Source organism: Mobula hypostoma, chromosome 19 (assembly GCF_963921235.1).
Source record: "Mobula hypostoma chromosome 19, sMobHyp1.1, whole genome shotgun sequence".
NCBI lineage: Eukaryota > Metazoa > Chordata > Chondrichthyes > Myliobatiformes > Myliobatidae > Mobula > Mobula hypostoma.
In genome coordinates, this window is record NC_086115.1 from 61,088,316 (window position 1) to 61,106,701 (window position 18,386).

General features: G+C 42.3%; 1 protein-coding gene across 8 annotated transcripts in view; it reads left to right on the plus strand.

The window, feature by feature from the left end:
* The window catches only part of atrnl1b (attractin-like 1b), a 1,086,143-nt gene that overhangs the window by 539,119 nt on the left and 528,638 nt on the right, over positions 1-18,386 (plus strand). The window contains exon 25 of one of the 8 annotated variants that reach the window (XM_063072030.1): positions 8,935-9,099. The exons of the other annotated variants lie outside the window; for them this stretch is intronic. Coding sequence (XP_062928100.1) covers positions 8,935-8,958 — 24 coding nt within the window. The 3' untranslated portion in view covers positions 8,959-9,099. Of the gene's footprint in view, positions 1-8,934; positions 9,100-18,386 lie in introns of those variants that run through there. 8 annotated transcript variants of the gene reach the window in all.

An 18,386-nucleotide genomic window follows, 5' to 3' on the forward strand; every position in this document is an offset into this window, starting at 1 on the left:
TTGTGTTTTATATTTGTAATTATAACACCATAAGACCATAAGATATAGGAGCAGAAGTAGGCCATTCAGCCCATCAAGTCTGCTTTGCCATTCAATCATGGGCTGATCCAATTCTTCCAGCCCCTGCCTTCACCTCATACCCTGTGATGCCCTGGCTAATCAAGAACCTCTCTATCTCTGCCTTAAATACACCCGATGACTTGGCCTCCACAGCCGCTCTTGGCAACACATTCCACAGATTTACCACCCTCTGACTAAAGTGATTTCTCAGCATCTCTGTTCGAAATGGATGTCCTTCAATCCTGAAGTCATGCCCTCTTGTCCTGGAATCCCCTACCATGGGAAACAACTTTGCCATATCTAATCTGTTCAAGCCTTTTAACATTCCGAATGTTTCTTTGAGATCCCCCCTCATTCTCCTGAACTCCAGGAATACAGCCCAAGAGCTGCCAGATGTTCCTCATATGATAACCCTTTCATTCCTGGAATCATTCCTGTGAATCTTCTCTGAACCCTCTCCAATGTCAGTATATCCTTTCTAAAATAAGGTTACCAAAACTGCGCACAATACTCCAAGTGTTCTCTCACGAGTGCCTTATAGAGCCTCAACATCACATCCCTGCTCTTATATTCTACACCTCCAGAAATGAATGCCAACATTGCACTTGCCTTCTTCTCCACCGACTCAACCTGAAGCTTAACCTTTAGGGTATCTTGCACAAGGACTCCCAAATTCCTTTGCATTTTGAATTCTCTCCCCATCTAAATAATAGTCTGCCCATTTATTTCTTCCACCAAAGTGCATGATCATACACTTTCCAACATTGTATTTAATTTGCTATTTCTTTGCCCATTCCCCTAAACCATCTAAGTCTTTCTGCAGGCTCTCTGTTTCCTCAACACTACCCACTCCTCCACCTATCTTTGTATCATTGGCAAATTTAGCCACAAATCTATTCATACTGTAGTCCAATTCATTGACATACATTGTAAAAAGCAGCAGTCCCAATTCCACTGGTAACCAGCAGCCAGCCAGAATAAGATACCTTTATTCCCACTCCGTTTTTTGCCGACCAGCCAATGCTCCACCCATGCTAGTAACTTCTCTGTAATTCCATGGGCTCTTATCTTGCTTAGCAGACTCATGTGCATCACCTTGTGAAGGCCTTCTGAAATCCAAGTACACTATGTCTACTGCATCTCCTTTGTCTACCTTGCTTATAATTTCCTCAAGGAATTGCAGTAGATTTGTCAGGCAGGATTTTCATTTCAGGAAACCATGCTGGCTTTGGCCTATCTTGTCATGTGCCTGCAGGTATTCCATACTGTCATCCCTAACAATCGATTCCAACAATTTCCCAACCACTGATTGGTTTCCTTTCTGCTGCCTCCCACCCTTCTTAATTAGTGGAGTAACATTTGCAATTTTCCAGTCATCTGGTACAATGCCAGAATCTATCGATTCTTGAAAGATCATTGCAATGCCTTCCTTTAGAACCTGAGGGCGCATTCCATCAGGTCCAGGAGATTTATCCACCCTCAGATCATTAAGCTTCAAGCACCTTCTCAGTCATAATTTTCACTGCATAAACTTCACTTCACTGACACTCTTAAATGTCCGGTATACTGCAGACGTGCAAAATACACATTCAGTTCCTCTGCCATCTCTGCATCTCTCAATACAATATATCCATCATCATTTTGTATTGGTCCCATATCTACCCTTGACTCTCTTTTACCCTTTATATACTTAAAAAAACTTTTAGTATCTTCCTTTCATAATTTATCTTTTCCTTCCTAATGACCTTCTTAGTTTCCTTCTGCAAGTTTTTAAAAGCTTCCCAGTCCTCTATCTTCCCTCTAACTCTGGCTTCCTTGTATGCCCTCTCTTTTGCTTTTACTTTGGCGCTGACTTTACTTGTCAGCCACGGTAGTGTCCTTCTTCCCTTTGAAAATTTCTTCTTTTAAATTAGATCACTTTGGAGAGATCTGTTTTCACTTTGACATGAATCTTTTTCCGATGATCAATGTCAAGAAAAGCCCAATTAACTCCACTGTAATTCAATGTTGTAAAGTTGTAAAACATGAAAACTTCCAAGGGGGGTGAATACTTTTTATGAGGCGAGGTGAGGGCCTCTATTGATCAAAGCTGATCAAAGATATTGCATCCTAGCTGACTAGACATGGAAGCCTAGGCAGTACAATATGGAGAGCAAGCTGTTGCTGTAGCAAGCTCCTCTTCTCCACGCATCTGATGAACTCAGAGTAATGACAGAGACTGATACAGTTTGGTATCAGTAGCATCGCAGGAGTTTCCAGTCAGCATTGAATTCAATGTAGAACTGTCTTCAGGATTCCAGCTCTGGATTTTTCCCTCGGGGTTTGCTCCCAAAGCCTTCCATGTTAGTGGATATAGCTGCAAGGCCGTGAAGGATTGAGATTAGAGTTTTCCTTCTTCTAGGTGAGCTGCCAACCATGGCTGACGAACCTCATCTGCCCGAAGCAACTGGTTTTAAGATGACAGTAACCTGCTTTTGCTCCTTCTCCTGTCAGTGGAAACAGTTCTGTTGGGCTTAGTAACTAAGCCACACGTGAAGGCCAGGAGCTGGTCTTGCTTGTCAGAGGCCATTTGAGGTGCATGCCATTGGAAGCATTTACTGGGTAGTATCCTCATTACTACCCCTGGCTATAACATCCATAAGGTACCAAATACTTTTGATAAGCATTGTATATAAGGTGTTATGTTTGCATACATGTAACAGTTTCATGCTCATGTTAAGTGATCTGATCTTTTTATTTTGAATACATTCAGTATTTCTTGTGTGGTCAAAGATGAAGAACATTCATGCAGAGAATGTGAAAATTCTGCAAGTGTTTCTATGAATGGCCTTGTGAGAATACTTGTACAAAAATACTGTTTTGTGGAACCTAAAATCTGCAGTGCATGCTCTATTTGCCACCGTGGAGAAGTTATTTCCTTGTTTGGTAGTTGGAAAATAGTACAGAACTGCTGCATTTCTTTTATGATAAAGGTTTATTGAAAGTTGGACTATGGTCAACTATTTAAATGAGCGAAGGACAGAAAAAGATACTGTACCACAATGAACCATTTTCCAGCCTGAGTTTATATGCTCTATCTTATCATTTAGGCATCTTTACTTTAGAACTGCAGCAGAGGACTACTCTTCCATCCGACTTGCCCAAGTTTATTTCTGACATTCTTTACTTCTTTGGAAACCTTTCCAGTTTCTTCTGAGATCTTTCCCCAGAGTCTCCTGAGAACTCTCACTCTATAACAAATGTTCTACTTTCTGCCTTCTGCCTTTACTCATTCTTGTCAACTTAATTTGCACTTGAATGCATCCTGACCTCTCTGGATTCTGTCTCCCTTAACCCATAAACTCACATTCAAACTCTGACTCCCATAGCCTGTTACCTTAAAGGACATATGAAAATCAATGATAATAATTATTCACTGCACCCATATTCCTTACCTATCCAAAATTGCTTTATCAACCAGTATTGTTTCCTTCTCCCAGCTGCTATGTCACTTGCATGTCAGTTCATAAAAATTACAGATCCTTCAATTGTGCATTTCAATAGTGCACACAGCAACAATGGGATCTGTTTGTCTCGAGGCTTTAATATCACTACATTTCCGTAGACACTTGTCTTTTGTTTCTGGATGTCATTAAAACTTCCTTTGTCTACATTAAAATGAATGTGGTCCCTAGTCCTAGCATCCCCTACTGTAGGAAACATTCTCTTTTGCTGAGGCCCCTCCTTTGGTCATGGTCGATCATGGATTATGCATCTTAGCTGTGTACATGATACTCAAACCAGGACAGTACAAAATGAGGAGCAACCTGTTGCTTATGCAGCAGGCTCCTCCCCTCCATGCAGCTGATGAATCCAAAGGAATGGCAGAGTTTGGCACCAGCGACATCGCAGGAGTTGCCAGTTAGTGCTGAACTCAACGTAGGACTACATTAGGGACTCCAGCTCTGGATTTTTCCTCAGAGTTTACTCCTGAAGTCTTCCCCATGGGTGGGTATAGCCACAAAGCAGCAGAGGTTTGAGATCTGAGTTTCTCTTCTTCTAGATGAGCTGCCAACCTCGGCAGATGAGCCCCATTTGCCCGAAGTTGACTCTGTTCATATAACAACAACTTGACTCTGACTTTGAATTTGCTCACATGGGGCTAAATGGCCTATTCAGATCCTGGTATTATTGTCAAGAGAAGTGCTTCCAAAATGACATGTGCATTTGGTATTTTTTAGATGCATGATAAAGCATTGTTCTAATGAATTTTGTGCAATTTAAGCATTCAGAATTACAATGACTACTTGCTAAAATTGGCTCAAAACCCGTACAGTTTTCATCAGTTCAAAATAAGCTTCTATATAAAGAGGTGGGACTATAGCTGTAAGTTCATCTCATCTGTAGTAATGCATCTGATTTTTTTGTAATGGATATGCTTGAGTATGGACATATTGTTTTTCAAGCTATCTGGAGTCATGGTGTTTTTGGGATGTTTCTGAAGTAATAAAATTGGAATGGATAACACATAATTGCATTTTGAGCTTCAATTTTGGATTATGTTAGCTGACGATGACGGATTTTATAATTATAATTATTTTTACAGTGTTATTAGCTTATTTTATTTTACCTTTTTCTTAACAGAGAAGTAAACAAAATCATACCGTCTTGTCATATTTCATTTCCTAGACCCACATAAATTTCTGAGTCAAAATCCAACTCCTGTGAATGTTACTGGAAATGCTCTGTAAAAGTTTACAAACTTCTATCCTTGAGTTCACTCTTTTATGGGATCACTACGTAATGGTGGTAACAGTTTTAATACTTGTAATTGAATGGAATGTAAGAATTTAAGAAGAAAAAGCAGAACTATGCCATATAACTCTTCTTAATTTCTCTGTGCCATTTAATGATGTCATGGTGTTTCTGTGTCTTGTCTATTTTACTTCCTGAATGCCATGTCTTTTGCTCCCCTGAGTGCCCAAAAGCCCATCAATTTCTGCTTGGAATATACTCCTTCACAGAACATTTGCTGTCCTCGAGTAGAAGATTTTCAAGTTGTGCAAGACTTAGAAATCATCGTCATTACGTACCGTATCGTATGACATGGGCGATCATGGTCCTGACCACGACTGTTCTTGGCAAATTTTTCCACAGGTGTATTTGCCATTAACTTCTTCTGAGCAGTGTATTTACAAGACGGTTACTCCAGCCATTATCAATACTCTTCAGAGATTGTCTGCCTGGCATCAGTGCTCGCATAACCAGGACTTGTGATATGCACCAGCTGCTCATACAACCATCCACACCTGCTCCTATAGCTTCATCATCATCATCAGGTGCCATGCCCAGATTGAGCTTTGAATGCGATGGCCCACACACTCCTGTTTCGGGTCAAGTGGATTAATTCATTGGTATTCATTTCCAGTTCTCTGGCTGCTGTCTCCATCATCATTTGTCTTTGCCTTCCTTTTACTTTCTTCCCTTCAATCTTTCCCATAATTACCATGCATTCTAACTCCTCTTTCCTAAGCACACGTACAATGAAATTACGTTGCCTTTTCATGATTTCATACGTTATTTCTCTTTTTGTGCTTGGTCTGTTCATGACATCCTCATTAGATATTCGTTTCGTCCATGATATTCTTTGCATCCTCCTCAAAAGCCACATCTCTGCTGCTTCAATTCGTTTCCTTATGTTACTGGATATTGTCCAACATTCTGATCCATATAACATAACTGAATAAATGTAACTTTTCAGTACTCTGAGGTGGGTTATCATACCTAGTTTAGTATTGGTCAGTATACTCTTCATTCTGGTAAAGGTGTCTTTTGCCATCTCTATTCTTCTTTTGATGTCCATGTCGCACCTGCCATCTGATGTCACCCGGTTTCCTAAGTAGCAAAACTATATCAATTAAGTTTTCTAGTTCCGGTAGCTTTACATGACCCTAATTGGGGGTGGGGGGGGTGCTAAGCAGTTGCTACACCTTGCCCAAGGGTGACCTGCAAGCTTAGCAGATGGAAGGAGTGCCTTGCACCTCCTTTCATAGAGACATATCTCCATCCTTCCACCCAGAGTTAGTGCTATTTTTTCCCTTCTTCTGTCTTACATGCCTGATCCTCTAACTGGTCTCTAGTTCTGTACTGTCTACTAAAACAAGCATTTCATTATGGTCAAGAATCTGCAAAAGCATAAATTATTACAGAACTAGTGAGAGATGTGAGAGATGGTGATGTACTTCCTCAAATCAGAGTAAACCATTGTGACTGGGCCAGGTTTATGTACCGACCATTTACTATTTGGTGGTGGGACGGCATCTCATGTAAATGCTACTGATGTCAGAGAGGGATTGTGTTGAGCCCACCTCTGTCTGCAGGTTTCGACTTTCTTATGCACTTGCTGCATACCAGACGGTGATGCAACCTGACAGGATACTTTCAACAGCAGATCTCCACGATGTTTGCAGGTGCTGTAACTTTGTGCTCCGAGCCTCCGAGCCAGAAATTGCACAGGGTGTTTTTTTTATTAAGTGCAATGGTGAACAATAGCCAGATCAGAAATGCTGATCAAGTTAGCTAGTTCTCAAAAGAGAACTCTGATAGGCCAATCAGATGGTTCACTGCTGCTCAGTGATAGAATACAAAAGAAATCATATGTACAATTAAGAAACATTAAAAAATAGTAGAAATACTGGAGACATGATGATCATGATGGAGTCTGCTAGAGAGAGACATTTATACACATGCTGTCCATAATTCAACGAGATTGAAAGATAAGGTTGCAGGGTGACAAAACGTGGCAGGAGCACTTGGAACTAAAAACTAATCCCTACCAGGAGAAAACAGCACCTGTTCTTTCTGCACTGTTCTCAAGCAGTTTAAGGACTAAGTCTAGCTGGAACATAATTCACAGGTGCTCTTGAAAGTCAGGTATTAACCCTACCTACCAACAACCAAGCATTGCCATCCTGGTCCCCTTCATGATAACTTATGAAGAAGCATGTGACTTCCCTCCCAGAGATGATAGGTGTTTGTGCCCTCGACTCTTGAAGGCTTGGACCCCATTGTCGCAGGTGTTCCCAACCACAGCATCTGGAAGGCTGTTCCAAATTCTGATAGCACAGTGAAGGAAACTTTTATCCAGTGTGTAGGTTCTCGCATCAGGCATAGAAACAGCATGAGCAGGCATAGATAAACTTGATCGTGTGGTGCGCCGTCTCTCAGAAGGCAGCATTGCGCGATGGTCTGCAGGGCTGTGGCTGGTGTGCATTTTGTATAGCACAGTAGCTGTGCTATACAAAGTAGATGAGGCCTCATTTGGAATATTGTGTTCCATTTTTGTCATCCTGTTATAGAAAGGATGTCACTACAGTTGGCCCTTCTTATCCACGAGTTCTGCTCTACCTGCAGTTGCTGTTCGAGCATGTACAGACTTTTTTTCTTGTCATTATTCCCTAAACAATGCAGTATAACAACTATTTTACGTAGCACTTACATTGTATTAGGTATTATAGGTAATATAGAGATGATTTAAAGTACATGGGAGGATGTGCGTAGGTTATCGTGGATCAGGATCGGGAAAAAAACAGAAGTTCTCTTAGTAAGTAAGTCGGAACAGGCATATCCGGTATTATTTAGCGTCAGTTAGTCAAGTGTTGTCTTAGCATATAGTATATATTTTACCTTTCTATGCATATAAAACACTTAAGAAACGTATGTTTCAGCGCCGGGCTCGGGAACGGAAGTTCCCAAGTTCGATCCAATGACAGACTGCTCCCGAGCGCGCTCTGCATCCCTGCCGGGTGGATGTGGAGGATCAAAAACCCAAAACCCAATAATTAAACCATTGCGTTGCTTAGTATAATTGTAGCTTTAATCGGGCAGGACCTTTCTCATTTTATCCTTTAAAATTGTTTCAATCGTTGACCGACTGTAGCCTAACGCTTTTCCAATGACCAATGGCGTTCCACCTCTTTCTGATCACTCTATTATTTCCACTTTATTTTAAGTCGCGATCATGATTATTTTTGTGAACAGAAAACACTGCGGATTCAGAGATCCGCCGCCGGGGCCTAATGCCCACCACACTGAGACAGGTTAAATAAGGTCCGGGGTTCCGCTGGGTCCTAAGGTCCACCGCATTGAGACAGGTTGAATAAGGGACTTGAGCATCTGCGTTTTTTGTTATCCGTGAGGGGTCCCGGAACCAATCTCTCGCGGATAAGGAGGACCGACTGTAGGCTGGAAAGACTACAAAGGAGATTTATGAAGTTGTTGCCAGTTCTCAAGATGTTGAGAAGGTTCAGACTGTTCCTTAGAGCACAGGGGCTATCTTATGAGAGGCATGGATAGAGTGAATGCAGGTTGAGGAATCAAAAACTAGAGGGTATAGGTTTAAGGTGAGAAGGGGAAGATTTAATAGGAACCTGAGGGGCAACTTATTCCGTCAGTGGATGGCAAGTATATGAAATAAGCTGCCAGAGGATGTGTTTGAGGCAGATATATTAACAAATATTTACAATGTATTTTGACAGGTATATGGAAAGGAAAGACCACACCAGTGGTTCCCAACCTGGTGTTCATGGACCCCTTGCTTAATGGTATTCGTCCTTATCATACAAAAGTTTGGGAAACCCTTGGTTTGGAGGGATATTAGTCATTCATATATCTGACAAGGAAACCTTGGTTGGCATAGACTGTTTGGGTTGAAGAGCCTGTTTCTGTGTTGTACGTCTCTAACGTGACTACATTGCAACACTTGAAGTACCTTTTAGGAATCTTTTTTTTATTTGATTGAAGCTTCAAACCATAACAGACTCTAAAACTGGATACTTCGGTTACATTGCTTGCTGAGGGCCTCTGGTGGTAATGCTCTCAAACTTTGGGCTACAGGTTTCCCCCGCCATCCGAAGGTAGAGCGTTCCTATGAAACGGTTCGTAAGCCGAAATGTCATAAAGCGAAGAAGCAATACCATTTATTTATATGGGAAAATTTTGTGAGCATTCGCAGACCCAAAAATAACCTACCAAATCATGCCAAATAACACATAAAACCTAAAATAACAGTAACATATAGTAAAAGCAGGAATGATATGATAAATACACAGCCTATATAAAGTAGAAATACTTTTCCACAATCATTACTGAACTGTTCTCCGTAGCGAAAATCTCACGCAAGCACCGTCGGCAAAAAATCTCACACAAGCGCTATTGGCAAGAACACTCTCTCCAGTAACCTTTAAGCTATGAAGCTGCCAAATCATACCAAATAACACGTAAAAATACACAGCAGATATAAAGTAAAAATAATGTATGTACAGTGTAGTATCGCTTATGGGAATCGGGAAGACAGCTTGCCGAGCACACGGATGATGGTGTGTTAGGCTGAGTCGGAGTTTGGGTGGTGCAGTGGCCCCCACCCTCCAGGCCGCCGAGCGATACATTGCTGTGAAGAACGCAGGGGTCCCGCGGTAGCCGGGAGGTACACAGCACATCTTTAAGAAAAAAGCCGAAATAAACATGCTAATTAATTAGGTGCCGCTTGTAATTGTCAGCCCAGATGAGTGCCGATTTCCGATTGCGTCGTCTCTGATCTGGGCTGACAGTTACGTGTCGGTGGCACCTAATTAATTAGCATGTTTATTTCGACTTTTTTCTTAAAGATGTGCTGTGTGCCTCCCGGCTACCTTTGGATTCTCCGCGAATCGGTATCTGTCCATGGCCTGGGGGTTGGGGTGGTGGGACACTGGGGTGTCATCTCGTTGCCTGTTTCCATTAGAGCAGGCAGCTCATCTTCTTCTATCTCTGCCCGCCTCGATATCGAAGGTTGAGGTTCGTCGTCTGCTGTGGCTGATGTGGAAGGCTTGCTTGACTGCTGAGCGTCGCCCATTTTTCTATCACACAGTTCTTTAATAAGGACTCAAACCATCCTGAAAATATCCCCTAAACGGACGTACCCTTTCAAAATTAAAGTCATACTTTATCATTACTCATTTGGTTTCGATTGTTATCCTTTTTTCTTCCAATTGCATCAGCTCTTAATCTGTCAGTTCTTGGTGATGGGATGCCAAAATCTCTTCAACATCATGTTCATCAGCTTCCACAAGCCAAACTCACGTTGTCCTTACTTCGTTCACCACGATCAAAACTCTTAATTATGTCTAGTTTTACCATAAGTGTAACACCCTTACAAGCTGTTTCAGGCTTTTCCGATACCATAGAACTCATCTTGCAAACGGCTGCTCACAGGCACGTGTTAAAGCAAAGCAGTTCCCAATCCGGGGGAGAGCGGCTGCTCGGGGCACGCTGCCTTTTATCGCGCGCAAATTTCTTTTTTTTCGTAACAGTGAAAACACCTTCTGAAAGCAAAAACAGGGTACTAATGTAGGTCTTTCGTAACAGTGAGGTTTCGTAAAGCGAACGTTTGAAAAGCCGGGGACACCCTAAACAATTTTGATGTGTGAAAAGTAGCATTGGGATGTTGTGCTCCTAAAAAAGAACCTCTGTGCCAAACTCACTACAGTATTTTTGATCAGTGACGTCAAAGACATGTAATTCTATGAAATATCTAGCTCACTGTTCAGTTTGCTACTTTACTTATGTAAAGATTTTCCATAGGTAGACGTATTTTGTTTCCTTTTACACTTGTGTACTGCACAACATTCTTGAATTTTGAACTCGGTTGCAGCCAGGTGGTTCCAACCACCTGAACACTTGCTAATACAGGTTGCAGACTTGTTATATAGCTGGCAAGAGAGTCTGAGGAAACACTTTAGCTATCGAGAGAGAGAGAGAGAGATCACAAAGAAGAAAATAAGGATGAAAGAATATAGGAAATTTTCCCCTCATACACCACCCTTTCTCCCTCTTTATGTGACTGACCTATTAGATATTCTCATGTCATGTTCAGTCATGCATTGCTTAGACTACAAGTTGCCACATGGGAGGAAGGTAAGGAATCCTGTTTGGGGGTGAGGCTGTGTCGACATTAGCTGCTTCTCTCAGCAGGATGGAGTTACTTAACATTTGTCAACTTGAATTCATTAGATCAATACCAACATTTATGAAGCAATTGGTTATTAGGAAATATTTTCAGCAAGAGATAATCAGATGGCCGTCAAAACTGCAGCAAGGAAGAATCAGATCCCTTCACCAGATCATCAGACAAATATTCAAAAATAAATCACATTTTAGGCAGGAAGCCAAAATGTTAATATTTTTGTGAAGTAACTATTCTCCATTGTGCTTTTATTGTGTTGCAAATATTATGGTTTACTTTTAATTAATTTAATTACAAGGAGGGAGAGTGGAATAACTACACAGGGAGCCACGATTGCTTCTACCACATGCGGAGTTTGCAGAGCTAGGAGGAGTAGCACTAGTGATCACAGATGGATGTTCCATAGCCACAGAAATAGCTCCAGGTCTAACATGTGTCATGCTTTTTGAAGCAGATATCATCACCAGCATTTAACAGTGCTATTTGATATTTTTAAATTTCATATATACAGTAAATGACAATTTACATATACTGTACCCAGAATTATGAAGCAGCGATGCATTGTGCATGCTCTGTATCTCAAAACAAACTGTTAGAAGAACTCAGTGGATTGAGCAGCATCTGAGAAGGAAAAGGGATAGTTGAGGTTTTGAGTTCATGTCCTTAATTTTTCCCTCCATACCTGCTGCTCGACCTGGTAAATTCGTCCAACAGTTTATTTTTGCTCCTGTTTACAGCACCTGCACTCTTTTATCTCTTGCATATTCTACAGTTCTGTCTATATTGACCAATTTGTGAATATTACTATGAAAAGCAGAAATCTGAAATGTTAGCAACTGGTATTCAGAAACTATATTCAACACCTGCACTTAACATTCAAAATTTGCAGGAAAGCAGAAGCAGAAAGCAGGGGGGATTATTAAAATGGAAATAGTTTTATAAAATGGTTCTTATTGATTAGATTGAAAACTCTAAATGAACTCAAAGGGATTACAACTAACAGACAAGATGAGAATGTAAGCATCAAAGCTGAAAGTGGTGAATGAGTGATCAATGAATACCACAGGATTAGTTTGACCTAATTATAGGCATGATTGACATTCATATGTAGCTGTATTGAAGGAATCGTGGCTGTTTCACAAATAGTAATGAGCTTATAATAGAATTGTGTTCCTGCAAAGACCTGTGAAAATGATTAACTCTTGCAACTGCACAAAGACTGTAGACTTTCCTTCCATGTCCAGGATCATTTCAGGAATAGGTTATTGTCCCTTGTGCTACTCTTTTAAGAAAGTGACGTCATGTTGTGTTTCATTCTCTGTGCTTGTCATCTGGTATCCAGGCCAGATTGGGCACTGTGCTAAAGGTCAGGTGAATGTGAAATCCATCCAGTCAGTATAAGAATTGAACATATTCAACATCCTGGAATTCAGTGTTTAATAACCCAGTTGAATTTTTTTTTTGAATCAGACTGCACAGGTGGTGACCAACCACCATGAAATCTGAAAGAGCTTCCAAATTCATTCCATTCTTCTACCTTACTTGTAGCTTTGAAAAAGTTTATCTTTCTGTTTTTCCATCTGAATTTCACAACTCTTTGAAAGTTACTATCAAACATCCTTTATTATTTCATATTTTAAGATTTGAAAATCTGGGCAGGACTTTTTTCACATCTACTGGTAAAATAATAGACAGGAAGTAAAGAGTAAACTACTAATTGCTGCAGTTGTGATGTGCATTTGAACTTGCTGTTTTGGTGTATGTGATGAAAACAAATTTGATTTGGGAATTGAAAATAAAAAGGAACTGTAGTTATTGGACGTCAGATGTGTGACTAGGAAACCTCTCACTGCTATGGGCAGAAGCTCCCACTTGCTTCAAAAAGGCAACAATTATACCAGCGCCTAAGAAGAATAATGTGAGCTGCCTTAATGACAATCACCCAGTAGCACTCACATCGACAGTGATGAAATGCTTTGAGAGGTTGGTCATGACTAGACCGAACTCCTGCCTCAGCAAGGACCAGGACCCATTACAATTTGCCTATTGCCACAATAGGTCAATAGCAGATGCAATCTCAATGGCTCTCAAAACTGCTTTAGACCACCTGCACAACACATACACCTATGTCAGGATGCTATTCATTGACTATAGCTCAGCATTTAATACCGTCATTCCCACAATCCTGATTGAGAAGTTGCAGAACCTGGGCCTCTGTACCTCCCTCTGCAATTAGATCCTCGACTTCCTAACCAGAAGATCACTATCTGTGTGGATTGCTGATAACATATCCTTCTCGCTGCCAATCAACACTGCTACACCTCAGGGGTGTGTGCTTAGCCCAGTGCTCTACTCTATATATACAGTTGTGGCTAGGCATAGCTCAAACACCATCTATAAATTTGCTAATGATACAATCATTGTTGGTAGAATCTCAGGTGTGACGAAAGGGTGTAGGAGTGAGATATGCCAACTAGTGGAGTGGTGCCACAGCAACAACCTGGCGCTCAACATCAGTAAGACGAAAGAGCTGATTGTGGACTTCAGGAAGGGTAAGACAAAGAAACACATACCAATCCTCATAGAGGGATCAGAAGTGGAGAGGGTGAGCAGTTTCAAGTTCCTGGGTGTCAAGATCTCTGAGGATCTAACCTGGTCTCAACATATCGATGTGGTTATCAAGAAGGCAAGACAGTGGCTATACTTCATTAGGAGTTTGAAAAGATTCGACATGTCAACAAATACACTCAAAAACCTCTATAGATGTACCGTGGGAGGGGCTACCACACAGGATCAAAAGAAGCTGCAGAGAGTTGTAAATCTAGTCAGCTCCATCTTGGGTACAAGCCTGCAAGGTACTCAGGACATCTTCAGAAAGGCACCGCCCATTATTAAGGACCTCCAGCACCAAGGGCATGCCCTTTTCTCACTGTTACCATCAGGTAGGAGGTACAGAAGTCTGAAGGCACACACTCAGTGATTCAGGAACAGCCTCTTCCCCTCTGCCATCCTATTCCTCAATGGATATTGAATCCTTGGACACTACCTCACTTTTTTCAATATTCAGTATTTCTGTTTTTTGCACATTTTTGAATCTATTCAATATACATATACTGTAATTGATTTACTTGTTTATTATTATTTTATATATATTTTTTCTCTTCTATATTATGTATTACTTTGAGCTGCTGCTGCTAAGTTAACAAATTTCACATCACATGCCTGTGATAATAAACCTGATTCTGATTCTGGAACAAATATTCAGCAGGTCAGGTAGCACCTGTAGTATGAAGTTGGTAGGAAGGAAGTTCAATATCATGTCGGGCTTGGAGTTCATTGAGATGGGGACGAGGGGACAAAGGTGAGGTCTCTGCTAAGGCGTTAGAGAGACAGATCAGAATAAATGGTGAAAGCACAGCAGTGGATGGGGCTGCGAGATGGGGGTCAAGGGAAAGTGAAACAGGAGACAGATCAGATAGTGGATTGGAACTCAATACCTTACCTAAAACTTTAACTCTGTGTTTTTCTTTGCATTGATGCTCCCTAGCCTGCTGAGCGTTTTCAGCATTTTCTGTTTTATTTAAGATCTCCATCAAATGCAATTTTTAAAAATTTTGATTTTACCTTGTGCTGATTTTGCTGCCACTTCTAGATTCACATTCATGGAGATTTGCTTTGTTCTCTGATTGACTTCGTGCCCGTCTCTTTAGAAACTTTGTTGGTTTCTGTTTTCACTTGCCTTTGATAAACTGTTGACCAAAAACTTTCTTCCATAGCCAGGTGTCTTTCCTTAGCAAATGTTTGTAGTTCTAACTCACCATATGTGGATTCTACCACCTCACAATGCTGATCTATCCAGAACCACAGTGACATTCATACTATCCAACATTTTTCATAGCAGCCTTCTTGCAGTATTCTGAGATCAACACTTGTTACCTTGCATCAGCACATACGTGCTCTTGACCTTATTGCACCAGTACTGCCTTGCTCTGTCGCAAAGAAGTTGTGGCCTGTAGCTCCATTTTATTTTTAAACGCAAACAACAGGAATTCTGCAGATGCTGGAAATTCAAGCAACATACATCAAAGTTGCTAGTGAACGCAGCAAGCCAAGCAGCATTTGTAGGAAGAGGTGCAGTCGACGTTTCAGGCCGAGACCCTTCGTCAGGACTAACTGAAGGAAGAGTGAGTAAGGGATTTGAAAGTTGGAGGGGGAGGGGGAGATGCAAAATGATAGGAGAAGACAGGAGGGGGAGGGATAGAGCCGAGAGCTGGACAGGTGATAGGCAAAAGGGGATACGAGAGGATCATGGGACAGGAGGTCCGGGAAGAAAGACAAGGGGGGGGGGGCCCAGAGGATGGGCAAGAGGTATATTCAGAGGGACAGAGGGAGAAAAAGGAGAGTGAGAGAAAGAATGTGTGCATAAAAATGAGTAACAGATGGGGTACGAGGGGGAGGTGGGGCCTTAGCGGAAGTTAGAGAAGTCGATGTTCATGCCATCAGGTTGGAGGCTACCCAGACAGAATATAAGGTGTTGTTCCTCCAACCTGAGTGTGGCTTCATCTTTACAGTAGAGGAGGCCGTGGATAGACATGTCAGAATGGGAATGGGATGTGGAATTAAAATGTGTGGCCACTGGGAGATCCTGCTTTCTCTGGCGGACAGAGCGTAGATGTTCAGCAAAGCGGTCTCCCAGTCTGCGTCGGGTCTCGCCAATATATAAAAGGCCACATCGGGAGCACCGGACGCAGTATATCACCCCAGTCGACTCACAGGTGAAGTGATGCCTCACCTGGAAGGACTGTTTGGGGCCCTGAATGGTGGTAAGGGAGGAAGTGTAAGGGCATGTGTAGCACTTGTTCCGCTTACACGGATAAGTGCCAGGAGGGAGATCAGTGGGGAGGGATGGGGGGGACGAATGGACAAGGGAGGTGTGTAGGGAGCGATCCCTGCGGAATGCAGAGGTGGGGGGAGGGAAAGATGTGCTTAGTGGTGGGATCCTGTTGGAGGTGGCGGAAGTTACGGAGAATAATATGTTGGACCCAGAGGCTGGTGGGGTGGTAGGTGAGGACCAGGGGAACCCTATTCCTACTGGGGTGGTGGGAGGATGGAGTGAGAGCAGATGTACGTGAAATGGGGGAGATGCGTTTAAGAGCAGAGTCGATAGTGGAGGAAAGGAAGCCCCTTTCTTTAAAAAAGGAAGACATCTCCCTCGTCCTAGAATGAAAAGCTTCATCCTGAGAGCAGATGCGGCGGAGACGGAGGAATTGCGAGAAGGGGATGGCGTTTTTGCAAGAGACAGGGTGAGAAGAGGAATAGTCCAGATAGCTGTGAGAGTCAGTAGGCTTATAGTAGACATCAGTGGATAAGCTGTCTCCAGAGACAGAGACAGAAAGATCTAGAAAGGGGAGGGAGGTGTCGGAAATGGACCAGGTAAACTTGAGGGCAGGGTGAAAGTTGGAGGCAAAGTTAATAAAGTCAACGAGTTCTGCATGTGTGCAGGAAGCAGCGCCAATGCAGTCGTCGATGTAGCGAAGGAAAAGTGGGGGACAGATACCAGAATAGGCACGGAACATAGATTGTTCCACAAAGCCAACAAAAAGGCAGGCATAGCTAGGACCCATACGGGTGCCCATAGCTACACCTTTAGTTTGGAGGAAGTGGGAGCAGCCAAAGGAGAAATTATTAAGAGTAAGGACTAATTCCACTAGACGGAGCAGAGTGGTGGTAGAGGGGAACTGATTAGGTCTGGAATCCAAAAAGAAGCGTAGAGCTTTGAGACCTTCCTGATGGGGTCCAAAAAGAAGCGTAGAGCTTTGAGACCTTCCTGATGGGGTCCAAAAAGAATCATAGAGCTTTGAGACCTTCCTGATGGGGGATCACTTCACCTGTGAGTCGACTGGGGTGATATACTGCGTCCGGTGCTCCCGATGTGGCCTTTTATATATTGGCGAGACCCGACGCAGACTGGGAGACCGCTTTGCTGAACATCTACGCTCTGTCCACCAGAGAAAGCAGGATCTCCCAGTGGCCACACGTTTTAATTCCACATCCCATTCCCATTCTGACATGTCTATCCACGGCCTCCTCTACTGTAAAGATGAAGCCACACTCAGGTTGGAGGAACAACACCTTATATTCCGTCTGGGTAGCCTCCAACCTGATGGCATGAACATCGACTTCTCTAACTTCCGCTAAGGCCCCACCTCCCCCTTGTACCCCATCTGTTACTCATTTTTATGCACACATTCTTTCTCTCACTCTCCTTTTTCTCCCTCTGTCCCTCTGAATATACCCCTTGCCCATCCTCTGGGCCACCCCCCCCCGTCTTTCTTCCCGGACCTCCTGTCCCATGATCCTCTCGTATCCCCTTTTGCCTATCACCTGTCCAGCTCTTGGCTGCATCCCTCCCCCTCCTGTCTTCTCCTATCATTTTGGATCTCCCCCTCCCCCTCCAACTTTCAAATCCCTTACTCACTCTTCCTTCAGTTAGTCCTGACGAAGGGTCTCGGCCTGAAACGTCGACTGCACCTCTTCCTACAGATGCTGCTTGGCCTGCTGCGTTCACCAGCAACTTTGATGTATGTTGCTCCATTTTATTTTTTGCCACATCTGTTGCGCTAACAATGGACTTCTTTTCAGACTTATCAAACTTTCAAAGATCATAAGTTTCAACAGTTTTTGATTTCCATTATCCCTTAACCTTTCATTCCCATTAGTTTCCTCTGACCCCCATCTCTTCCATCCCTTGCTAGTTTTTAACCACCCTTTCTGATCTTCCTTCTCTCTGATCTTGAACAATCAGTTCTCAGTAGTGTGGCACCTGTCAGATAGAGTGGATTTCCTTTGTTAAGATCCTGTAAATTCTGTGAGGTTTCCATGGCACTGTGTCTGGCAGTTGTGTCCCATTGGATACCTTTGCAGTCAGGTTTTAATTCAGAGGCCTGACATAAAGCATGTTCTGAATCCACCATGACACTGAAGAATTGAATTTTTTTTTTCAAAATAACAAGTTAGTAAAATTAGAATGCTTTTCTGTATGCTAGACAATACTGAAAGCCAGCTGTTTATGGTACTTGCAGAACTTAATGTGTACAAACTATAAGTATTTAATGGATTAGATAGGATCAGTAGCAAGAGGAGCAAAAAGAATAATTCAGACAAATGGCCTTTGAGGCAGAGGTGATAAGTGCAGTCAACTTCACGGGCCCCATCATTCAACTGTTCCCATAACCTATGGACTCATTTTCAAGGACTGTACATCTCATGTTCTCAATATTTATTGCTTATTTATTTATAATTATTATTTTTCTCTTCTGTATTTGTACAGTTTCTTGTCTTTTGC